Raw genomic sequence first — 26865 nt, 5'->3', positions numbered from 1 at the left:
GGGACGATCAGTGGTAAGAAGGCTTGTCGTTGTGGTGTAGGAGAACAATTCTGAGGCAGTTCCATTCAGCGTGCATTATATAGCGGCAAGAACCTATCCCAACTGGTGCGCTGGAACACCATTGCAAGTGCATTGCATTGACGTGGTTCAATAAAGCTTCAGTATTTCAGTGAAAGAGGTTTTCCTTTATAGCCATCAGTTAGTGACGCATGTTGTATGAACCATGCACGAAAGGAAACAACAGATCATTTTTCACTACAAAACTCCTCACCTTCATGTAATTCCGTAGGACCCTCGTTCATCTTCAGAACACAGATTAAGAATTTTTTTATGAAATTCAAGAGTTTTCTGACCCCCAATTGACAGCAAAGCAACTACCAGATTCAAGACTCAGAAAGACACTGAAGACCTAATTTAAACAGTCCTGTGTGACTATAATTGTTCAATCTTCATTTTATGAAGCAACAAGAACACTTTCTGTGTGCTGGGGTTGCTGTGGTGACAGAATTTCCCCACCGGTAAATCAGCACATGACAAACCCGGTAATACTGGTATTATAAATGCGCATGCAGACTTGCGCATTTTACTTTCACATTTGAACTAGACGCAACTGTTTAGATGCAGGGCTTGCGTATGCTGCATTAAATCGCGTATGAATCCACATGCAATGCTAGTGCAACAGCTGGTTTAATTAAGTGCCTGAGTCAATAGTCCCTTTCACACATACAGTATTTACTGGTAATTTACTGGTAAATTGCAGTTAACATGTCCGACAATATTAAGTCATAAACCGCCATTGTTTACAAATACGACACGGAGCTCGCCGGCCGCGCGCCACAGGTAACTTCCGCTTTCTCTCCGAGTTTACTGGTATTTTGATACTGATATGTGAATGATGTCTTACTGGTAAAAAGACGGAACGTCACTGCATGTGTGAACAGCACATTTTTGTATTTTCTGGTAAATTCATTCTGGTAAATTTATGGTAATTTACCAGAATTACTGTGTGAAAGAGGCTATAATGTGCGCACGTATTTCTGACGGAAATCTTCCAGTCCCAAGCTGAGTAACCGTCTCTTTCTCAATTTCAAGCACTGCTTGAATAAAGGTTTTATTATTATTCTTAATTAAAAACACAACAACAAAACGATCTCGCGTATATTAAACATGATATATGGATATTATAACAAAAACGAGTAGGCACGCGACTTCTGCCATCGTCTGGTCAGTCAGCTCGCCTCGCACACTCTGACATGAATAAATGAAATCTGAAACCTGCTGCTCTGTGATGTGACGCACGTTCAGCTCCGCTAAATTCAGGCAGCAGACACATTCAGATGTTAGTGTTTGCTCTCTCTAACAAAACTAAATGATTTAATTACAAGAAAATATCAAATCGATGGTGAAAGTCAGTGTCACGGTGGGCAAGTGATCTAACCGGTGAGAGGCTGCACTGTGTATCACCGGACCGGTTATACCGACTGTCCACATAGAGGAGTCAATCAGGGGTCAGAAAGCATCAGGGTGAGTGATTCATGTCAAAATTTTCATTCTGTAGTGAACTAACCCTTTAATGCTCTTGTTTAAATGAGCATTAAAGTAAGTAATCATGCTTGTAAAGTAAATGTACTACTATTAAAATGTGTTGAAAATGGAAAATACCAGAAATATATAATAAAGATTTTTAAGGAGCTGAATGTTTTATATAGAGTGCATGAGTTTATCTTGTACTATAATATTACTGTCTTACCAGACTTCAGATGTCACAGCTTTATTGCTGAGATCAGGAGGAAGAAATTCATAGGATCTGTCAGTCCTGAAAGAGGTGAAGCTGGCTGCTGGAGATGATGGTCTCTCCTTTTCTCTTTTATAGAGACTCATTTTAGAGGCTACTAGGCCTGAAAAAAGTAGATGACAGGGTTAGTTGATACAAGGGCTGTATGTCAGACTCAGTACTTAACAATGCTTTTACTGAAAAGACAACAACTGTGTCTTTAATCCCAATATAGAGACAATACAAAGAGATTAAATTAATCTTAAATAAAAATAATGTTAACACTTTCTATGAAGCTCCTATTTACAATTCTTAAAGAACCCTGCTGAAAAATCCAGCATCAAACCAGCATGGACTAGCATGTGAATTATGCTGTTCTATGCTGGTTTGATGCTGGTTTAGCTGGTGGTCACCAGCATACCAGCACCAAAACACAACATATGCTGGTCTTGCTGGCATGCTGTTTTTTCCAGCAGGGAACACCCATTACGTTGCTAAAACATTGTTTTGTGTATTTGGCGGCAGTGGCTCAGTGGTTCATGTAGGTTGTCTACAAACCGGAAGCTTTGGTGGTTCAATCCCTGGTTCCACCTGACCAAGTGTCCAGGTGTCCATGAGCTAGACACCTAACCCCAGCTGCTCCCAACGAGCTGGATGTTGGTGAGTTAATATCGGCTTTACTACCTTATCAATACGAGCCGAATCTGATCCATAAAATGCAGACAAGCAAGCTGATCGATCATCTTTGCCAGCGCGGCTTGAGCAAAACATAACAAATTGGTAAGGATACTGAAAATTTTATACCATGTTTGCATTTGTAATCGTAGAAACAACAAACAACAATTTCTACTCTGCACTGCTCAAAACGTGAGTTTGAATCATGGTTTAGTCAGCAGTAAATTCTTTAAACATGAAAGCATAGACGACTTATAGGCTGTGAGTCAGAAGCGGGGGGAGTTATGATAATGACCGTCATGTCCACATCAACAGGCCCAGGAAGTAAAACTATTAACTACAATCCGTGAGTTTGTTGTAGTCCAAGAAAAGAGAGTTACGTTAGAAACGACTGTTCGCATCATCGTTTACTTTGGGGTTTGTACCTTTTGTTTATCTTTAACATGTACTAATACACACTTACACACCAAAGGAAATGTAAAATCATGAATCGGCATTGGTGCTCTTTAAAGGTGCATTGTAGTGTTGGGCGATATGCCTGATTTTGAGATCGTCTTTTCGTCAGCCTGTGAGATCGCCGATACACGATAGTATCTGGAGGCAGGGCAGTAGTTTTCTAATTTATTTATTTGTTCATTTTTTACTGATTTATGACAAGTCACTTGATTGGTGGACAAAAAAGAAGCAAGGGAAACACTGTCATGACCATAACCTTCTTAAAACTGATGTCATTAATCCATCCATGTCATTAATTCCAGGCGCTCTGAAATTTTCTGCCTGCCAGGGAGCGGGAACAACGCACTCCCTGGTTTTAACCCCCAAACTCTCTAGTGCAAGGAAATGTCAGAGCCGCGCGTATTACAAGCTCATGTGCGATTAATGCGCATTACAAGTTCGGGTGCTAGAAGTCGTCCATGCCACTGGCTCTTCATATTTCTCCACTGGCTACCGATTGAAGTGCGCATTAGCTACAAGTCACTACTACTCACTTACAGAACTTTGACTGGGACCGCACCGGCATACTTTCACACCTTCATCCATTCCTGCACCCCATCCAGAACCTTACGTTCAGCAACTGAGCGGCGCCTGGTGTTACCTTCTTCAAAGGGGCACTAAATCACCTTCCCGCTTATTCTCCTACACTTCTCCCTGCTGGTGAAATGACCTTTCTATTGCAATCCGGTACGCCACATTACTTGTAACATTCAAAAAACAATTAAAAAACAATTTCTTTCAAAAATTCTTGACATAGATATTGACTACATTTCCTTTTCTTCTCCCTTAAAAAAACCTCCACTAAACGAGGCCATAACTCTAAAACAAGATGGGGTATTAATTCCCAGACACAGAGTAAAGATTCAACCTACAGTATTATTCATACTCAGTCCTCTGTGAGTATGAAACCCAGACAGGTATCAGGGAGATGGCGGACGCAGTCCCGTCTCCGTCTCCCCTTACTCCCTTAATCAACCAGTTTTTGATGACGCTCTATGGGTATCAATTTGTAATGTTAAGCCCACTGGTCCCATGGGGATGGGACTCTAGTTCTTTTAAGTGATTCAGTGCGCCGGTGTAAGGACATTTTCCTGAATAAAGATAGCCCCTCACAACAGGTGCTACCCCAAATTTAATGTGCTTGTTTCAATCCCTCCAATAATTCTCTCCCCGTTAATCCATGGGTTTATTTCAACATACGGCACACAGCACATTTTTTAAACAAATATTAAGAGAATCTTAAAGGGATAGTTCGCCCCAAAAATAAAAATTCTTTCAACAATTTCTGGTCCTCATGTTGTTGTAAACCTGTATGAATTTCTTTTTTCTGTTGAACACAAAAGAAGATATTTTGGTAAATGATGGTAAGCACACAGCTAATTGTAACCATTGACTTCCATTGTAGGAAAACAAAAATTATGGAAGTATTGTGAGAAATGATAAAGAAGATATTTTGACAAATGATGGTAAGCACACTGTACCCATTGAATTCCATTGTATTTGTTCTTCCTACTATGGAAGTCAATGGTTACAATTAGCCATCATTGCTTACCAGCATTTATCAAAATATCTGCTTTTGTGTTCATCAAAATAAAAAATAAAAACTCATACAGGTTTAGAACAACATGAGGATGAGTATTTTTTGCGTGAACTATCCCTTTAACGTACGTTGCAAATACTACATATTGATTTCATCGTAGAGTGGAAGAGTGCTTAGTATTTGTCTTCTGTTGACTGAAAAAAGTCTGCTTGTATATTAAAGATTGGCCTTTCTTTTTCTGTTTGCACTGTTTTTACAACAAAACTCAATGCCATGTTTTATTCTTGAAGTGATCTTTTTACTGTAAGATGAATAAATTCACTATATTGGCCTATATATATATATATATAGGCCTAAAGTACCTGTTTTTAAATAACAAAATAAGAAGAGAAAATTACTCACTGCTCTTATTCGACTAACATAACTTTTGTAAAATCTATATACATATTTACTTTACTTTTTTGCCAAAAATCCTTAGTGTTGAGTTCTGCTATTTAGAGTTTCTTGACCAACTTCTATGAAAGGGACTGCAGTTAAAGGGGACATACTTGAAAATCAGACTTTTTCAGTCAAAACTGTTCTATTTCATCATAAACAATCTGAAAACAGGGCTTTAAGTGTAAAATACCGAACTTGTCCTTTAAGTCAGTACTCATATTAAACCTTTTCATTTTCAAATCTGTTGTTTAGTTTTGATTTAAGGCTAATACTTAATTGCTACATATTGCAATACAATATATTTATATTCTAGCAATGCTCTCCCACATATTTTGCTGTCATAACTGCACTTATTTCCGTCTGCACTCCATCCAGCTCGTCAGGAGCAGCTGGGGTTAGGTGTCTACTCAAGGACACCTTGACACTTGGTCAGGTGGAGCCGGGGATTGAACCAACAACCTTCTGATTTGTAGACAACCTACATGAACCACTGCCGACCCAGTTAGATTGTTGTTGTTGTTTTGTATTTGTATAAACAAAATATATTATTTTATTAAATTATACAATTAGTCATATTCAGTGTTCTCCAGTTAACACATTATAATGAGATGAGTGACATGGTTATACATACTTTAATACTTTGTTTCTAGTTGTCTCTATTCAGTTTTCCCGATATGGGCACCATTCTTACCGCTCTGTCTATCTCTCATCTCTACAATCTCTAATGATCCTGCACGTTCTTAAGATTCTGAAGGAAATGTGTTAGGTTGTGTCCGACTTGACGCAGGGCTGCGTACAGATGTAGATTAACTGAGCACATAAAAACGATTGACGTGTGAGCGATAAAAACCTGGTTGCACAATCCGTATTTGTCGCACGTGCCCCGCACACACGTGCCTCGCACACACGTGTCGTGCGTGAAGCTTACCTTCCATAGAAATGAATGAAAATACATTATTTATTATTTATTAACTATGTAAACACTGTGTTAACACTATGTGATAATTTTAGAACAAACCGTAGGGACGAAAAGGAAGAAACATATGATATTGGGTAAAAAGAAATCATAGAAAACTGAAAAAGTATTAAATATTTAATAAATAGTATTAGAATACATGATATTATTGCTTTTTATAACCCCTTTACTCCTTCTAACTGAATTATAAACGAAATTATGAAACCGCTAAGAATCACTAAAGGGAACAGACTTCGACAGAACACCTCAACTAAATCAAAGATTAAGTTTCTGTTGTTTTCATACCGTAAGTCAGGGATGGGCAACTGGCAGCCCGGTGTTCATTTTAAATAACTGATCAATCTATTCTTCAGGTTATTTAGTGACCTGACACATCCTGAAGTTTCACTTCTCTGAGTTCCCTTTCAATACGGTTCACTTCGCATTGCGTCAGTTAGCTGACGCTATGGGGGAAACTCCTGTTTACTCCGTGACTGAAGCCTATTGGTTAACGTCTGTACAAAGTACAGACCAATGACGTTTGAACCCGCGCGCGGGAAGTACACGTCCTTATATAAGCGCGGTTCAAGCGTCAGGAGCTCATTAATTTCTCCTTCAGCGCGAACCTCTCGCTGCTCCGAAGAAGAAGAAGAAGCCTTACCTCGCCGTCGACAAAAGCCCTGCAGCGGAGCCCAGGCCTAGCGTCTTCCCTGCCCTTTCCGGCTGAGAACCGAAGACAGCAGAATCCAGGTCTAGCGTCTTCCCCTGCCGCTTTCCGGCCGAGAACCGAAGATAGCCTTCGCTTGCCGTGGTACGAGCCCTGTGCAGCGGACACATGCCTGACGAGGTCTCCCCTGCGGCCGCCCGGTAAGATCAATATTTTTAATATAAAGCTGTAAGCTAAAAGAGCAGGCGCTGTTGTAATAGCGTCCAGCACAGCGGCTTGAGTGAGCCTCCCTGCTATGAATTTCCCCGAGCGCGTCACCGGTCTGGCACCTCCCACGCCGGGACCGCGCTTATATGCTTCGGTTGTCTTATCCATGTTTCGTGCTCCCCCTGCTGTTCCTCTCTCCCCGGGATGAACACACGGCGAGCCATGAGACTAGATGGATGCATAGACCTGCACACACGGACTAACCCCCCCTGTGTTCTGTCACATCGCAACCGTTCATGCTTACAGAGTCCCTTCGCTCCTCTCACATTCAGTGGCGAGATCTCTGACACATATGAATCTCCCGAGTACATCGGGTGATACCGTTTATATGACGCATGGCTGTCCTGTCTGTGTTGCTGCTCCCCTCTGCCGTTTCTCTCTTGTTGAGATGAACAAGCGGGGGAACCGTAAAACTAGAAAGATGCATACGACAAGCAAACACGGGCGGATCTGCCCCTGTTCCCTGTCATAGCACAGCCACTCGTGCTCCACGCTCGCGGAGTCCCTCGCTCCTTTCCCCGCAATGGTGAGGTCTCTTAACGGCGTAGTTAGCACGCAGTCTTACGGCTCGCTGCCTCTAAATGCAGCTGTCTAGTGTTCAACGATTACAGAGCTTCATGCCCCTCCCCTCCTGGAGCGGCGCGATCTCATTCGTCTGCTCGATAGGGCGGATTCGCCGCTATTGGAGCATCAAGAACACTCATTATAAGAGCTAACCGGCTCACTATTCGTCTATACAGAGCTTCATGCCCCTCCCCCCTGGAGCGGCGCGATCTCATTCGTCTGCTCGATAAGGCGGACACGCCTCTATCTGAGCGCTAAAACACTTATTATAGAGCTTAACCGGCCTGAGTCTATCTCACTTCGGAAAGCTCACTACTAGTCTGCCCGGTCATTTCTCTCTGGTTTAGACGGAATCAGAGGCAGAACGAATTTGTTTAACATACCGAGGCCCGAATACCTCCCTTTATTCAGTCCCGTCCTATATCAGTGCGCTGAATATTGGTACATTCTTATATACCCGGTTTTTCTGCCCTTTTTAATAAACGGCAAAACCGCGGGCCTCACGGCAGACTTCCTCTCTGCGATGGGTTCAGTCTGACATTAAACCACCTATACATACTGCTCTGCTCCGTGAGCCGTTCGGGTCACCGTCACTACTGAGGCTCCTGCACCTGAACGGCTGAGCTCTGGTCTTCGCAGCACAGCTGCGTCGACATAGAACTGTCTGAAGAGGGGTTAAGTCGCGCCTCGGCTGGACTGCCCTGAAATGTTTTCTGTGTGCTGTTTATCCAAACATACTGTGTAATACTGTTGGTTATGCGACCTCACTATAGTGGCGAACGGTATTGAATTCCTCTAAAAAGAGTAATTTCCGTGCTTACTATACTGTGTATTGACACCCCACGGTTGTACGGTGTCTCTAAACACTTTCTCGCCTTACTGACAAGCAATCAGTAATACGCACACACGGCCCGCTGTCCATAATTCTATCGACGCTTGCCGAAAAAAAAAAAAAAAAAAAAAAAAAACAAAAACCCGGTTTGGCCATATACTGTGTATTGACACCCCACGGCTGTACGGTGTCTCTAACATTTTTCTGCCAAATTCGCTCGCAGCCCACCTCAGTTTCTCCGCTACGATGCTGACGGCGCAAACGAGCACGGTCTTACGGCTGTCATTCTCTCTTCCTAGAGAGACGCAGCCTCAGACTTTTGCATGGCTCCAAGCATTTGAATCGCGCCCTCTCCGGACGGCTACTCAAAGGCTTACAGCCAAGCGGTTTATGACGTTTTTCGGCCATACAGCTGATTTATATCAGCGGATCCGAAGACGCTCACACCTCCGCTCTGCTCCAATACTCGGAGATATTAAGGGTAATATCAACCTGAAGTGAGCTTGCTACCCGCCACAATAAGTTTCAAAACTCAAGCGCGCGCACAGACAGACGCGCGGCATCTCGTTTAAGACGGGCTCACGTACCCCTCTAACGAGCCTCAGAAAACTGAATATCGTGGCATTCTGTTCATAAGTCCACTTCAGTTTGACTAAGCAAAGGTCCCGCCCCGAGCTGACGGCCGGGAAGCTCATGCTTAAGTTACACACAGCTGCATGAAGTGCTACCATTACGAGATCGCCAGCATCTGCTGTGGGTTGAACACGCTTTACGACGGCAATCAGCCTTCGGCGCGTGGAACGCCCGTTTGTCTCATATCAATCACCTTGTACTGTACATACGGTCCATTAAGGGGATGATTTTAGCACTGCAGCACTCTCGACCATGTTATTGTGATAATGCGGTCGGGCAAACTACGGTGGTTTCATTATTTACCGAACCAGACTGAGATCTCGCCCCCTGTACAAGCTGGCGAGTCATCTCCTTTATAAACTCATTGCATCGCTTTATAAGCTATGTTCAATCAGAGTGATACGCATCTCGTGCTTAACTACCAAGATGCAGACATATGAACCCGTTACGATGGGCGTGCAGAGATTGCATCCGTGGGACACGACCTACATTACGTGCCTTATAACACGTTGACACGAGCTGCTAGGACCCCTTTCGCGAGGCGTCCTTATGCAAAGTCTGATCTATTCTGTCTAGTGACAGCGAGAGTCTTCCCCCCGCGAATTGTAGGTGGAACAGCTTTCTCCTCACTACAGAGGCTCGTGCACGGCGGCTTTCTCCCCCTGCGTATATATATATGTGGCGGTGATAACAGCGAACCACGCTTTTATGACCGACCATCCACTTTATTCATAAGTCTGTCATTTCTCAGATGCGGACGGTGCCCGAGGCGCAGCGCTCTGGAACTGTCCAAGGTCCTGTATGACAGATACGTCTGACGTACATCAGACGATCAGCTGTTCATCGGCGTCACAGATCACTCACTAGCGCACCTGTCAATACAGGTTAGTTATGGATCGTTGACGTTATCACCTCCCGTGACAATGAAGTCTACTCCATGTATGGATTAGATCCTCGGGCATGGTCTTAGAAGTTTCTCATTTGACATTTGTGACACGGCCGGCTGGTCCCCGCCGTCCACGTTGTCAGTTTACAGCTTCGACATCCCTGCTTCGCGCACTAGTGAGGTTTGTTGCATTAAAGGTGCGCCGCGTAAGCTCACCTGTATGCACGATATGGGTTTTAATTATATGCGTCCACCGTGCGCTTAGAGAAGCTCACATATGCACGCTATAACATTTCGGTATACACTAAAGATGCGCTCGGAAAAGCTCATCTGTATACACGGCTGTGACACATACATACATTGTTGTTCATCTGTGTACGTTCACGGTGCGTTGAGTGCCCACCGTACGTTCATCAATCATATCTGTACACATTCACGGCGCGTTCTGTGCATTGATTTATCTATACGCATTCACGGTGCGCTGAAGGGTTCACCCGTGTGCGCACAACTTATTATCAGAACACATGACGGCGCGCTTGAGAATCTTGCCGGCCTGTGCATTATAACACTCTGATTCATCTATATGCATTCACGATGTATTCAAGTGTTCACCTGTGCCCGTGCAATTTATAGTCAATACACATTTACGGCGCGCTTGGACAGCTCACCGATCTGTGCACTATAACACTACCTATATGCATCCCGATGCGCTCGAGGGCGCACCTGGGTTCACACTATTGTGGTATCCGTATAATCCCACGCTACGAACCGTTCTGCCGCATATTATAGTCAGATCGGCCGTTCGTGAGTTTCGCAGATCACTCACTATGTATGTCTGTTGCTTACAGTGGTTATTTAGATGGATCGTTGAAACCATCGCACTGGCTCACGCCCCTCTATGAGCTATGTCCTATATAGAGCCCACTCTGTGAGAGTTTGGCTTTTTCATGGACTTGGTCTACAGGGGTATCTATTTGATATCTGCTACACGGCCGGCTGGTCTTCGCCGTCTACGTTGTCAGATTGTACAGCTTAGACGTCCCTGCCCTACGAGCGCAGGTTCTCTCGGCTCAATCATGCACGCTCATGCGTTTTATGTGTACACCACGGTGCGCTCAGCGAGCTCACCAACGTGACTCTGAATTTACTTATCTCGCACACCCGCGACGCGCTCGGTATCTCGCCGTCTTGTGCTATGTTATGTGCCCCCGGTGCGTTTAAAACCCCACCGTGTGCGCGTCAACATTTTATATGGTGCTTACACATTGCTTAAAGCTGTGAATATGCCGGGTATAGGGCCACACGCAGTGTCTTTCCGGTAAGGCACTTCTGTACGTTGTGTATGCACGGCGTGATGGGATTACGTTCCCCCATAGCGTCAGCTAACTGACGCAATGCGAAGTGAACCGTATTGAAAGGGAACGCTTAGGTTACTCACGTAACCCCGGTTCCCTGAAATAACGGGAACGAAGCATTGCGTCACTTGCCGTGCTACAAACGTCTACGCAGCGAGTGTATTCGGCTGCGCGCTTCAGTCGAATAATAATGAGCTCCTGACGCTTGAACCGCGCTTATATAAGGACGTGTACTTCCCGCGCGCGGGTTCAAACGTCATTGGTCTGTACTTTGTACAGACGTTAACCAATAGGCTTCAGTCACGGAGTAAACAGGAGTTTCCCCCATAGCGTCAGCTAACTGACGCAATGCTTCGTTCCCGTTATTTCAGGGAACCGGGGTTACGTGAGTAACCTAAGCGTTTTTCAAAATAAGAGTAAATCCCGTCGGGCAAGGCTACTTTTGTCCCGCTGCTAATACTGTTACGTTGAAAATTGATATTATTCTAATTTGATTTAATTTCATTTTCATGGTGTTCAAACTGTTGAAAAATGTTTTATTCTCAACAATTTAAGTTTGTACTGTTGGTTACTTTTGAAACATTTGATAAAACTGAAATTTACAATAAAAATGTAATTTCATTATTTTTTACAAAGATTAATTACAAAATATGTTTGAAGTTACATATTAACAAGGTCATATTTAAGCAATATCGCTCGAGTAGGAGTGTGATATAGCTCTATATCATCACGGCTGTGATTAGGCCAGAGGCACGAGGCCGCAGGCCGAGTGCCGGAAGCAATCACAGCCGTGATGATATAAAGCTATATCACACGACTCCGAGAGCGATATTGCTTTTATACAACAGTTCGACAGCACACGTTTGAAAAACGAAAACTAGAAAACAACAACGGAGTAATTTAAAAAGCCTCTTTGTTTGAGAACTACTTCTTCCGCCACGGATTTGAGGGCGGCCAGAATGACAGGTAAGGGGCCAGTCACACCAAAAGCATTTATGGCAGTTGCAGGCGCTTTTTTTGAATGATATTCTATGGGCAGGGCGCGTTTGCGCGCTGTTTATGCGCGGCGAGCACCTTGCGTTTTTTGCCGTCTGCCGCGCACACGTTTTTGAAGGAGTACTGAGAGCGGAGAAGCGCCCGAAGTCATTCGCGTCTTTCCATTGTCCAATCGAATGAGGGGAGAGGCGGGCCTTACGTTGTGTTGAGGGAAGTGTACAGTTGCTTTGAAGAACCGGACTCCACTCGCTCACTCTCTCCTGCGTGTTTGTGCACCTCTCACCCTCAAACAAGGTCAGAGCAAGCGTCCTCTTTTTAAAGTTTCTGCTAATATGACAGTTAACAGCAAAAGAGCGCTCACCCTTCAATATTTGATTGACAAGACAGCTGACTAGGTGGTTGGTTAGCAATATGAAAAGCAGCGTCGCACTGCTCTTTTTTTTAAAAAAAGGCAGTGCGTTGCGCCTTGCGTTTGCAAGCGTTTAAAGCGCTTTTGGTGTGACTGGCCCCTTACACTTTCGGCTGCTTTGAATCTCATATTAACTCAATGGACGGATTCGCCGTTTTTAAATATTACAATTTCTTGGTCACAAAGTGTAGTTTTAAGATTAGTTCAGTCGAGAATGTATATGTATTATATTTAAATCTACAGTCGTAAAGATAGCGCCTGTTTGAACGTTTGCTTAGTGAGATTCGGTACGTATGAGAACCAAAGCATGAGCGGACGTCAGTGTTCACTCGCCTCGCTGACCACCGCCCTCTCTGGGCTACATCTCTGACAGGGATTCCCTGGCTCTCATGTTGGCCTGATGGTCAAAAAATAGATCAAATCAGCAGTATTTGGTGTCATGATGAAACTATTACTTGTTTTCTTATTCATATTTAGTGTCTTTTGTGTTGTTATTGTTTTGGCGCGAGGTAAAAGTTAATAAAACTATACTTCTATAATGTTACTATTGGTTTACCATCTAATCTTAACGCGATACGAGCACTCGGTTATTATTAGACTTCGTTCTTGTCAGTACTATATAAAACTCTTTTTTATAAGTGTCAGAGAGATGTTTTTGCATGCTGCTTATAAATATATCAGTGGCGATATCTCATAACATGTTTTAATAGTCACGTCGCGATTAAATAAATGATCAATGTCCACATTTAAAAGCTGTGGTGTTCCACGGTCTTTTCGCGTTCTGATAAGAGATATAGCTCCAGAAAAAAAATGAGTGTTTACATTCCTCTTTCCAAGTGTTAATCGTCCACACGATGTGACAAGACATTACTCCCATTAAAGGTGCAGTATGTACATTTTTGCAGCATCTAGTGGTGAGGTTGCGAATTGCAACCAACGGCTTAATCAACTGTTCACCCCTCGCTTTTGAAACACATAGAGAAGCTACGGTAGCCGCCACCGGACAAACATGTCATCGTCGGAAACGACTTAGTACAAAAAAGTTTGTCCGTTAAGGGCTTCTGTAGAAAAATGGCAGCACAAAATGGCGACTTCCATGTAAAGAAGTCGCACACTCTTTGTATGTAGATAAAAACGTCTCATTCTAAGTTAATAAACACATAACAGTTCATTATGAAATGTCTTTATACAAAAGATCCTTCTAAAAATTACACACTGCACCTTTAACTTTAACGTAACATCCAAGAGCACTGATCTTTGGCGGAATAATAACTTCAGATTGGGGATTCACAGACTGATTTATGAGCTAGTGAACTAATGAGACACACGGAGAGTGATTCAAAACAGCGTGGTTGTGTGTGTCTGCAGTTTTTCCATTCAGAGATGAGCTTGTTTAGAGGACCTCCATTCACTAGGTGGCGGAATTATACGAAAGGTGAAGCGGTTACTGTGCCGTTATCAGTAGAATATTGCACGCCTCTTAGCCAATCAGATTCGAGAACCAGAAAGAACTGTTGTATAAACATATATTTAATAAAAACAAGTGTAACACAAAAATCTATCTTGTTGTGTTGTGTTACCTTCGTCCCTGCAGGTGGGGTTGAACGTAACAATGCGATTCTTATGTTTAAAGTGAAATTACACAGAAGTCGTTTTATATTTTTTCAAAATTCCACCTGGTATTGATGGACCACACTTGTGAGTTATTGACAACATCAAAATATATCTCTCTGTCTAACACATTATCTTTTAAAATTAAGTTTTTCTGAAAATGGTACTTTCGCCTGTTTGTTGCTTGTTACAGATGTTAAAGCAATGCCTTTAAAAAGTTTTATCTGAAATGCTTGTCAACTGAAAATAAAGTTATGATTTAGAATTGGCATAATTGCTAAGTTTTATACAGTAGTTAAAATCTTTAAAGACATGTTAATTGTATATTGTGGTTTCTTAATAAAGGAAATTAAATTATGTTTGTGCGTGTGGTTCTGGCCCCCTTGGTATAAAGGAGAAAAATGTTGGCCCTAGTTATTAAAGTTGCCATCCCTACCGTAAGTGAAACTTAAGTTATCAGCGATCTCCTGCTGTAAGACTTTAATATTAGTTAACACGGCATTATAAATACGAATTTAAACACTGTTACACAGATAAAAAAATTTCCAAGTAAATGTTTATATGAAGGCTAACCACTTACCGTCTAAAGTCGCTTATTTTTCAGGCTTGTGTTTGTATATAAAAATATACACTGCGCTTTTACTTACTTTCACTTTTGTTAAGTCAAATCAAGGTTTGGTTCGGGTCACGCTACCATAGCTAACCGGTTAGTCCTGTTTATGGCCACTCCTATTAGAAAACGCCGAAGACTTGTTTACAAAAAACACTTGAAGTGTGTTAAACCTTACACACATTTTTAAACAACAGATAAGCATCACAAATTGCTTAATATTAACTTTAAAATTAATATCATTTCACCCAGATGATCCTTTTTTACTAAATAAAGCAAAGGGAAACAGGAGTGCATCTTGAGACAAAACAATGACACTATATGTCAAGGAATGTTTTTTTATGAATTAAGGCAGCTCAAACATGCATTTAGGGTAAGCCCTCTCCGCCCTCTCGTGTTTAAAGTTTCTGTTTCTTGATAGTTTATCCTAAAAGGTGTAGCAAAATGGTTTTTGGTAGGACAGCAAGCTCAAGTTCATAAAATGAATAATGAAAATATTTTTTTCCTTGTAGGCACTATATGCATAAAAATTAGCTTAAACAATTTTAAAATAAAATTTTAAAATAATTTCACTCTTTACAGAGTCAGCATTTCTGGGTGACATAAAAACAGATCTCATCATGTAAGATATGTCATTAAATTTAACAACGACCAGTTAACATCACATTGCATTTCAGGTATAAAAACTTTTTTGGCTAATCAAAACATTTCACAGATTGAAATAAAATGTACTTTTGGGGGAAAGTGAATGAAATTATGAAAACATATTTATGGAGACCCAAAACTTGAAATTACTACTTCTCATCTATATACAAAGCATTTAACCTGTGCTTTAAAGATCAGCCACCTCTTACACTTGTTCTTTCCCAGGTTCACACAAAGCCTCTGGGGTCTTGAACTTTAATCAAGCAGCTCCTCACCTATGGAACTTGCTACGACTAGATGAAAATCTCCTTATTTTTAAATCTTGTCTTAAAGGGATATTTCACCCAAAAATGAAAATTCTGTGATCATTTACTCACTCTCATGTTGATACAAACCTATATACATTTCTGTGTTCTAATGAACATGAATGAAGATATTTTGAGAAATGTTTGTAACCAAACCATTCGTGGACCCCATTCAATTCCATAGTATTCTTTTTGTCCTACTATAAAAGTGAATGGGGTCATTGAACTGTTTGGTTAAAAACTATTCTCAAAATATCTTCCTTTGTGTTCATCAGAACGCAGAAATGTATAGGCCTACAGGTTTGTTACAGCATGAGGGTGAGTAAATGATGACAGAATTTTCATTTTTGTGTGAACTTTCCCTTTAAGACCTATTTTCTAAGCAGACTTTTATGTGATTGTTTGTTTGTATAAATGATTGGTTAGTTTATAGTCATGTTGTTAATATTTCATTGATTTCTTTACTGTACAGTGTCCCTGAGTGTCCAAAGCACCTCCAAATCAAATATATAATAGTATAATAATAATAAAAAGTCAGAAAAATATGTTTGTGCTTCCTGTTATAAGCTTCTTGTTATGATATCCGTTGTCTCCCTCTGTTGGTCTTTAGTGTCTCTGCTGACTTTGCCCTCAGGACTCTTAATTCCCATCATTCACCACTCTGGACTACTCATTGTCACACCGGTTTCCAGTTCACTCTACCTATGTATACCCTGTTAATTTATTCACACCAGTCTGCATTTTTGAGCTTAATTTATGTTTACGGCGTTGTCTGGTCTTATGCCGCATTCATTTTAAAAAAATCAGTTTTGCCACACTACTTATTCAAGGGACATGCATATTAATATCTATGACAGGCGTTCAACATATATGCTTGAATTTTATGTGTATATAATTTATTTATAAAGGTGTTTAGTGATCACAGATCACAGCTTTGTCCAATAAAACACATGAAGCTGCAGATAAAGCAATAAAGATGCTGAATAGGCATACCATTCAAAAATGTGTTTTCACAAAGACCAAATGTTTATATCCTTGTGCTGTGATATTATAATGTTTACTTACTGTACAATTTGTTTTACATATACATTACAAAACTTGATTGTTAAAGGGCCATGTTCCACTGTTAATCATTGCAGACGAGCTTGACGAGAAACAACACAAAATTATCCAATATCTATCACAAAATCTGATTTAGTTTCTTCAGTCAATGTTAAAGTGTTGCTTTTAAAATTCCCTCCAATGTTGACGTTATTCCCTCACATCTCACACAGACACACCGAGGAGTCTGAATAAAGTCCAAATCCTGCACAGAGAGGCTCTGTGAATGTGGAGTTGAATGTGTATATGTGTGTGTATGTTTGTGCGTTTGTGTCTGAGACGCTGTAGAAGGACAGAGCGCCGGCGGTCCAGTCCAGGTAAACTCCTACTCTGTGCGAGTGAGATGAAGGAAGAGGAACGTTTGTGCTTTTCTTATTGTGCCACGCGGAGTAAATTGTGTCACAGCAGTAAAGATTCCAGGATTTCTCATTCAGTCCGAATCTACAGTTGCTGCCTCCTTTCCTGCTGATTCCTTTATACGTCACTGATATGTGACACCAGCCTTTCCAGTCCACTTCCCAATAACAGCGTTCAGACAGACTCTCCTTACACAAAATCTGCTCATAACGCTCAAATCTCTCCGGATGATCGGAATACGGCTGCTCCGCGTGTACGCACGTTATCTTTCGGTTTCCCTCCGACAGAAGGAGACGAATATGTGCTGTGTTTGGATCCGCGGTGAGATCACATGCATCTGTAGACAAGAGGAGACATTACATTATCTATGACATCACTACATAATCAATATATGTACAAGACCCTGTGTTTTTGTGTTAAAGTGAGAACCTACACTTTCGTAATCCTGGTGTGATCCTGAAGGGCTCTCCGTGGTCCAAGCTACACAGAGAAGAAGATAAAGAAACAAGGAAGAGTAAGACAAAACATAATAACAATGAAAATGTTAATTAACCATATTGTACTGAGCTTTCCAAAGAGGAAAACCTGACAGACACAAGCTATTAAAAGAGTAACTTCCTATTATTAAAGAGGCCACATTTTATTGTTTTGAAATAAAAGACTACGCAAAACTTTCTCCTCAGTTCCAAAAAAAGTGTAAGCCACAAAACAGCATGTCATAATAACTTACTAATGCAAGTGTGATGAATGCATTAACACATGATTATATGTTCAGTCATGATGATGTAATGAGGAGGAGGTTCTAAACCAAACTTTTCATTTCACACCCACATAAATCGATCTAATCTGTTTTTGGACCCACAAAAATATTTTTAAATCAAAAAACTAGGTACACACACATTTATTCTTTTTCAGAAGAAGCAGATTTTATCATCCTTGTCATTTTATGAATAAAAGAACCAAAATAGCTAACCATTGTCACTAGCCAATAATTGAACTACACAGTTTTGTATCATTCACTGCAACAATCCAATAGCGTGACCCATATCCTATGTTACAATCCACAAGTGGGTGCCCACAGTTTGAACCTCAGTAAAACCGATGACAAGGTGAAAAAGAGAGGAAGTCCACCAGACCTTGTGACGTGGGTGACACATCTTCCATTGCACATATTTTCATGAAACCCCAGTGTTATGAAAGAGTAGATGGTTTATTTATAACAAGGCAAGCTTCCCATTTTAAATTCTAAAGTGTCCTATCTGTTTTATGTAAATGCAAAATAAACAAAAAACGTGCACATCTAAGTGGCACAAAGCTCAAAGTGGGTACTTAAAGCAGCAGTTATCAACAAAAAAGGCACACCCCAGCTTCAAACAAAACTTTTAATATGTTCTCTCCACAGATGTCTGATGAAGAGCCATTAGGCTGGAAACGTCACCTGTGGTGAGAACATATTAAAAGTTTTCTTTGGAGCTGTGGTGTGCCAACTTTATTCTCTTTTATGTAAATGCAACAATAAACTCTGCTAACAGATAACTGCCAGCTACTTGGCCAACTACCCACCACCCTCCCCGCACACACACATTAACCATGTCATAGTCATTTTTGCCCAACATACTTGAGTTTGTCCAGTCTGCAGTGTGGATCTCTCAGTAAAGCAGACAGCATCTGGACTCCTGAGTCTCCAGGATGATTGTAGCTCAGATCCAACTCGATTAGATGAGATTGGTTTGATCTCAAAGCTGAGGCCAAAAAACAACAGCCTTCTTCTGTCACTAAACAGCCAGACAATCTACAGAGAGAGAGAGAGAGAGAGAGAGAGAGAGAGAGAGAGAGAGAGAGAGAGAGAGAGAGAGAGAGAGACAAGCTATTAAAAGAGTAATTAAGAGTAGAATTAAGAGACTACGCAAAACTGTCTGCTTTTTAAATCATTTTAATTGAACAACAGACATGCAACTCATTGCCTTTATGTGGTTAATTAAAAAAACAATCGATATCGGCCTTTCTCGTGCTATTACCGATATGCCGATGGTTTCAAATTCATCAAATATCGGCCGATAAATATCGGCGGCCGATACATCGGTGCATCACTACTTATTACTGATTATAGAAAGATGGCATTATGTGTACAACTTAACCATTGTGCATCTTGTAAAAACAGAATTATTAAATTCTAATAGAAAATATTACACACTTCAGTATCTCCAGTTTACAGTGTGGACTCTCTAGTCCAGTACAGAGGATCTTTACTCCTGAATCCTGGAGGTCATTGTTACTCAGGTCCAGTTCTCTCAGCCGAGAGTTTGATGAACGTAATGCTGAAGCCACTATTTCACAAGATTGATCTGTAAGATTACAGTCAGCGAACCTAAAGGGTAGCAGAACACAATTTTCAGTATGTTTATCTATGAGAAACGTGGCTAGGCTATTGTAGAAACCCATCTATATACAATTCTTTCCTAAAGTATTAGGACAGTACAGTCAAGACATCTCTAAGTTAAAAGGGATTGTTTGCCTTAAAATGAAAATGTACTATTTACTCACCGTCAGGCCATCCAATATTTTGGTGACATTTTTCTTCAGTAGGAGAATAAAGATGATATTTAGCTGAAACCTTAGTGCTCTGTGATTTATATAATTTATACAAGTCAACGGATCCGCCACTTTGAGAGTTCAAAAAGCAGATATATCCAATTCAAAAGTAACCCCTGTCATGATCCTGTCTCCTTTGTCATAGTTTTCTAGCTTATTGGGATGGGACCATGGCAGTCCCACGTGTTGTGGGGAAGAACAGGGCCATTGCTTGTTTTGGTGTGCCATGTGCTTTCATGTCTCATCTTCAGCCCCAGCCCCCTTGTTAATTTGCCTTGTTATTTGATTCATGCCTCACACCTGTTGCCCTCATTATTTGGTTCCCTATTTAATGCCCTTGTATATGCTGTCCTGTGCTAGTTTATCTGTTCATGGCTTTCTTTACCTGCCTTGTTCTCAGTTGTGTTGCCCCCTCATGGTTTCTTCCCTGTTCTATTATTATAGCACACTGCAATGGACACTTCCCTCTCCACCCTATGGAGCCGCCAGGCCCATGTCCATCTGTGAGCCTTTGCGGTGGAGGTCCAGGCCACTGCAGTACACGATGCACCATGAGGAGTCCAGGGTCCAACCGAGACTGAACCACCTGTCCCACTGCCTTCGATCCCGGAGGACCGCGTCATGGCTGTCGTGTCCCTGGTGGACCCAGTTCCACCCACCGCGACTCCTGAGAGCCGTCACATCAGTTAGCCTTCGCAGGATATGGGGATGGAGGATTTCTTAGAAGTCTGCATCTGGTACGTCCTCCACGGAGCCAGCCACAGTGGAACCCCTCAACCGGCCATGACACCTGTGGCATAACCCAGGAGAAAGCCAAATGCCTTAGCCAAATCCATCTCCTGTGTCCACCACAGATCCACAGCCTGCTGCAGCATCTCCTGCACCAGCTCTCCAGTCAGCTGTAGCCTCCTCGTCACTGGCTCTCCAGTCAGCTGCAGCCTTCTCGTAACTGGCTCTCCAGACAGCTGCAGCCTCCTTGTCACTGGCTCTACGGTCAGCTGCAGCCTTCACGTCGCCGGCTCACCATTCAGCTATAGCCTCCCTGCCACCGTTTTTTCCATCAGCTGCAACCTCCCTGCTGCCGGCTCTTCAGTCAGTTGCAGCCTCCCCGTCATTGGTTCACCAGTCAGCTGCAGCATCCCCTGTGCAAGCTCACAGTCAGCTGCAGCTCCCCCTGTCTCAGCATCTCCTTCCGCCTCTCCTACACTGCTGTCACCCTGTTCCTCAGCTTGGTTCCTGAACTCTGTTCCCTACCCTGTCAGCCCTGGTTCCCCCAGGCCCTGGTTTGCCCTGGTCTGCTCCTTTTACTGTCCCCTTTATGCCCTGCAACTCCGTCTTGCCCCATTTTGTTCCCTGCATCACTCCTGGCTCAGCCTTGCCTCGGTTTGTCCCACCTGGAGGTGCCCATCCCAATCCCCCTGCTAAACCTGCCCGGGGACGGGTTCTGTCATGAACCTGTCTCCCATGTCACAGTTTACTAGCTTATTGTGAGAGGATCATGGCAGTCCCACGTGTTATGTGTGGAAGCACATGGCCATTGTTTGTTTTGGTGTGTCATCTGCTCCCTGTCTCATATCTAGACCCCACCCTGTTGTCTCAAAGTTAATTTGCCTTATCATTTGATTCATGCCCCATACCCCTTTGCCCTCATTATTTGCTTCCCTATTTAATGCCATTGTGTTTGCTGTCCTGTGCTGGTTCGTCTGTTTAGGTAGAATGTTTATTACTGTGTTGCTATCAGAGTTAAGACTAGTCAAGTTTTGTTTAGTATAGGGTTTAGTCCTGTCAAGTCTTTCTTTTGTCTACTTTGTTCTCAGTTGTGTTGCCCCTTGTGGGATTTTGCTTTTCCCCATTCTTTTATTACAATAGAGTGTCCATTTGCTGTCTGCGCCTGGGTTCTGTCCTTGAAGAATCATGACATATCCTTGTGACATGTGACATATTGAGGTCTTGTGAAGCCAATCAGTTGGTTTTTGCAAGAAGGTGAACGTTATCTTTAACATTTTTAACATTAATGGAGAGCCTCTGGTAAACATGCAAAATTCTAAAATCTCGTGAAATCTCACCGGATGAGCACTGTTTTATCCTAATCCTAAACCAGGGGTGTCCAATGCTGCTCATGGAGGGCCGGTGTTTCTGCAGTTATGCTCCAACCATAATCAAACATAATCACACCTGATCCAGCCAATCAGTGTCCCACTAGGCACACTAGAAACTCCCAGGCAGGTGCGTTTAGGGAAGTTTCAGTTAAACTCTGCAGGCCCTCCAGAACCGAGTCTGGACACCCCTGCCCTAAACCTAACCCTAAACCAGGGGTACCCAAACTCGTTCCTGGCGGGTCGATGTCCTGCAGAGTCTAGATCCAATTTGACTTAACACACCTTCCTGGAAGTGTCTAGTATGTGTAGTAAGCCATTAATCAGCTGCTTCAGGTGTGTTTGATTAGAGTTGGAGCTAAACTCTGCAGGACACTGGCCCTCCAGGACTGAGTTAGGGCACCCCTGCTCTAAACCCTACATTTCATAGGATTTAGGCCGCAGAGCTGTATCCCATCTAGTCAGAACCGATGTTTTCATCCTAATCCTAACCCCAAACCTAACCATAAACCCAACATTTCGCAATACAGCTAAACATGAGCTCGATCTTCTACTTGTGGTGGTTTGTATCTGCACAGCCTCTCAGTGTCACCTATATTGCCAATCACCATCAAACACCACATAAATAAGACAGAATTCAGGCTTAGCAGAGGATCTGCATTAACGCTAATAATGTTGTAAATTGCATTACATTTTAAAAAACAATCATTTGGCTTTACAAGATGTCAATATGTCACCCAGAGTCGTTGGGATTACTTCTGTATTGGATATATCTGCTTTACGAACTCTTAAAGTGGCAGATCCGTTGACTTGCAATATATGAATCTCAGAGCACTGAGGTTTTTGCTAAATATTTCCTTCATTGTTCTACTGAAGAAAAAAATGTCACAAACATATCAGATGGCCTGATGGGGGGGGGGGGTGTAAATAAACAGCTCATTTTAATTTTGGGATGAACTATCCCTAACTAAGACACTGGGTGAAAGTGAGGGGGCAAAATTGAGTGTTTGGTGATGATTGAAGCTATGTTGTATTTACAAATGAGGCATTACAAATGGGGTGATGGATAGACTTTTTAGTTTTGAACAGAACTACATATCATTATTTTGTGAAAGTCAGGTAATCTTACAAAACAATAGACAAGTGCAGGACTTAAAAATGTGGCTAGCTATTAAATAAAAATCGTGAGAAACGTAATTATACGATTTTTCAACACATACTCTAAATTAATTTCTGTAAGGGACTCACAATGCTTTCTTGCAGTTTCTCAGAGCTGGCAACAGGTTTCTTCGACCCTCTTCAGATGCGTTGTATTTTTTGGGGTCCAGCTCATCCATCACCTCCTCTGACATCTGAAGTATATAGGCTATGGCCGAGCAATGTGCAGCAGAGATTTGATTTTTTGAGTTTCTCTCAGACTTTAGAAACTCTCGAATCTCTTTGTACAGAGTCTGATCATTCATTTCAAACAGACAAAGGAACAGATTGATGGATCTGTCAGCTGAGAGACCATATCCATCTTTGATTTTGTTTTTGATGTAAGCAGTAGTTTTCTGGATGATCTTTGTGCTTTCTTCTGTGTGTGGAAGTAAACCCTGTAACAATCTTTGATTGGACTCAAGTGACATACCAAGCAGAAATCTGAGGAAAAGATCCTGGTGTCCATTCTTACACTCCAGGGCTTTCTCTACAGCTCCTTCAAGCAAATTATAAAGTGAATCAAACATCTTCAGTGTCTCGGTTGTGTTTATTAAATAAGAGTAAAACACATAGAAAGCGGCAAGAAACTCCTGAAAGCTCAGATGTATGAAGCAGTAAACTTTCCTCTGATAAATCACAGATTCCTGTTTAAAGATCTCTGTGCAAATCCCAGAATATCTCACTGCCTCAGTGGCATCAATGCCACAATCTCTCAGGTCCTCTTCATAAAACATCACATTGCCCTTCATCAGCTGTTTAAAAGCCAGCTCAGATAGTTTCAGAAGCACTTCTCTGTTGGACTGCAGAAGTTTCTTTGGATCTTTCTCATCTCTCTCGTCATACTTCTGACTTCTCACATTTGTTTGGACGTTTAGGAAGTGTATGTACATTTCAGTCAGAGTTTTAGGGATTTCTGATTTGTCATTTTCTTTCAGGATTTTTTGAAGGACAGTGGCTGAGATCCAACAGAAGACCGGTATGTGACACATGATGTGGAGGCTTCTTGATGTTTTAATGTGCGAGATGATTCTGCTGGCTTGATGTTCATCACTGATTCTCTTCCTGAAATATTCCTTCTTCTGAGAATCATTGAATCCCTGGATTTCTGTCACACGGTTTATGTATTCAGGAGGAATCTGATTGGTTGCTGCTGGTCTGGAGGTGATCCAGATATGAGCGGAGGGAAGCAGATCTCCTTTCATGAGGTTTGCTATCAAAACAGCCACTGATGATGTCTGAGTAACATTTAAAATATCCACAGACTCTAAAAACTTCAGCTCGATTCTGCTTTCATCTAAACCATCGAAAATGAACACAACTTTACGCTCCTCAAAAATCTTTGGGTGCAGATCTTGAAGTTCAGGATGAAAGTCGAGCAGAAGTTTGTGAAGACTATACTGATCATCTTTAATCAAGTTCAGCGCTCGAAACGGAAGCACAAACATGAAATCTACATCCTGATTGGCTGTTCCCTCGGCCCAATCCAGAATAAACTTCTGCACAGAGACGGTTTTTCCGATTCCAGCGATGCCTTTAGTAAGAACGCATTTGATTTTTTCTTTCCTACTTTTTATCTGTGTTTTATGTCTTGGTTCAGGTAAGGTTTTAAAGATGTCATTGCAGTAGATTGGAGTGTCTTGTGAGTGTTGTGTTCTGGCCTTTTTCTCCATGTGTAAAACCTCATGTTCTTCATTCACTCCTTCACTCTCTCCCTCTATGATGTACAGTTGTGTGTAAATACTGTTCAGTAGGGTTTGATTCTCTTGTTGGATTCCCTCAAATATATTTTTGTTCTTGTTCTTCATGCTGGCCTTGTAAACGTCTTTGACTTTCTTCAGAACATAATCATCATCTTCAACTTCATCCTCATCATCATCATCATCATTGCACTGAACCAGTTCCAGATCAATACTGTCCTCCCTGTAGAGACACAAAATGAATTGAGAACATTTCAGATGTGCACTGTAAAAATATAAGCAAAACCAATAAATTTGTACACCCTACATCAAAGGTACAAGGTTTTAAATAACATCAGTAAAGCACCACAAAAAAAAGTTTGTAATTGTAACCTTGGTTGCCTGAGAAAAGTTATCGAGACATTACATCCATAGCTGGACCTACAAGGGAAAACCTCTTACACCTAAATTACTGAAGCTTGAAGTAAATACCAGTCAGGTGAGAACCAAACAATGAAACACGGCAGCTCATTCCTTATTTACACTGCAAAAGGTAAATACCCAGCCCTAAAGCAACGGACCTAGTTGAGAACATGCTTAGGCACGTTGTATACTCTAATCAGCACCATGTTGCTGCGAATGAGAAAACGTATGTTGAGACTGGTAGTCTTACCACCAGTCTTGTAAACGAAGTCGCATTACTGCGACACCATGCTAAAGCTAGACCTGCCAGACACTGTGCACGTGCAAAGTCCCTCCCCTAGAGGATGTCATTCTTTATCAAATTATGATTGGCTATTTAACTGGAAGGCAGGACTAGAGAAGCCATATTGTTTGTTTATTTATTCTTAACGCTATTCCAGCATCTACGGTTGTATTCATGGCAGGAACTAATCCATGCACAAGTTGATCCACAAAAGTTAATCCATATACATGTTGGGGAAGGGGCAATTTGGCATGTTTTTGGGGGAGAAAACCAGAGAACCCAGAGTAAACCCACACGCACACATGGAGAAGATGAAAACTCCACACAAAATGGCCACCTGACCTAGCCGTGGCTGAAACCAGAGACCCTCTTGCTGTGCTAACCACTGAGCCCACGGCCATTTTGACTGTTGAAATCTCCTACAATTATAGCAATAGCAGTGAAGCATCTTGCTAATATTGAAAATCTTTGTTACCACACAGTGGAAACATGCTAGGGGGCTTGTACACCAAGGTGTTTTCCATGTGGCCGGCGACGCGTACATTTTCAGTTATTTCCAATGGAATCGCATGCTAAGCTTATATCACTTTTCACTCAGCTGTCCAATCACAGTAGAGGGGGACACGACAAATACCACAACAGTCAACCGGCACATCGTACAACAAATGATAAACAAAACAGAATTACAAAGCAACCAAAGCGCTTAGCCAAAGCCCCTTTAGGGAAGCCTTCAAGCTTAGCATAAAAACGCGTAAAGTAGCTAAACACAGGGAAGGAGGTAAAAGGTTTTTTTCTCAATTAACAGATTTAAACGTAACCTTAAATTCTGGCAATAAACTGTAAAACGTAAACTGTAACTGACTGTCATAACATTGAACACGATCATTATTGATTGGCTGAGGTGCTGCATGCTAACCAAGTTGACTGTTACAGGTTTTCCAATGGTATAATACCGAAAGTTGATATCTCCCCAATTAAAGTATCTCTGTCTTAGCTGAAGAAACACTGGTAAGCGAACACAGTTGGTGTCTGTCTGGCTTTTTCAGCCATGTTTAAACGCTTTGGTGTACACACACGATTAGTGACAAAAAAACATAGCGATCATAGCCATCGGGGAGCTCAATAAGTTCCAAAGCTTCAGTATTTTACGTGAAATAGGTCCCCCCCAAAATAATGACTTTATTCACATAAACGAGTTGTGTTGCTGTCAACTGGGGGGTTAGAAAGCTCTTGGATTCCATCAGAAATATCTTAATTTGTTTGCAAAGATGATCGAAGGTCTTGCAGGTGTGAAATGACCTGAGGGTGAGTAATCAATGAGTGCATTTACATGCACAGAATAAGCGGATAACTATGAAAAATCAGCTTATTATAGAAACCTGTTTTCATGCGTTTAAATGTAAATCAATAAACCGGCTATGCAGTAAACTGCGTTTACATGGGATCTGGAGGTTTCTCGCAGGCAGTAAGTGACGTCACC

The 26865-nt window shown here is 41.8% G+C and overlaps 1 protein-coding gene across 4 annotated transcripts in view; it reads right to left on the bottom strand.

The window, feature by feature from the left end:
- LOC129429907 (protein NLRC3) overlaps nucleotides 1-26865 on the bottom strand; it is a 47170-nt gene that overhangs the window by 18121 nt on the left and 2184 nt on the right. For 2 of the 4 annotated variants that reach the window (XM_055186891.2, XM_073855680.1), the window contains exons 3-7: nucleotides 23052-24923; nucleotides 19310-19483; nucleotides 18734-18907; nucleotides 17549-17595; nucleotides 16695-17452 (exon numbers count right to left, since the gene is read on the bottom strand). In XM_055186891.2, the coding sequence (XP_055042866.2) occupies nucleotides 16917-17452; nucleotides 17549-17595; nucleotides 18734-18907; nucleotides 19310-19483; nucleotides 23052-24923 (2803 nt within the window). In that variant the 3' untranslated portion in view covers nucleotides 16695-16916. Of the gene's footprint in view, nucleotides 1-16693; nucleotides 17453-17548; nucleotides 17596-18733; nucleotides 18908-19309; nucleotides 19484-23051; nucleotides 24924-26865 lie in introns of those variants that run through there. The other 2 variants (XM_073855678.1, XM_073855679.1) reach the window with 2 other exon arrangements.

This window comes from Misgurnus anguillicaudatus, chromosome 18, assembly GCF_027580225.2.
Source record: "Misgurnus anguillicaudatus chromosome 18, ASM2758022v2, whole genome shotgun sequence".
In the NCBI taxonomy this organism is placed as follows: domain Eukaryota; kingdom Metazoa; phylum Chordata; class Actinopteri; order Cypriniformes; family Cobitidae; genus Misgurnus; species Misgurnus anguillicaudatus.
This window is presented reverse-complemented; position numbering and strand designations above follow the sequence as displayed.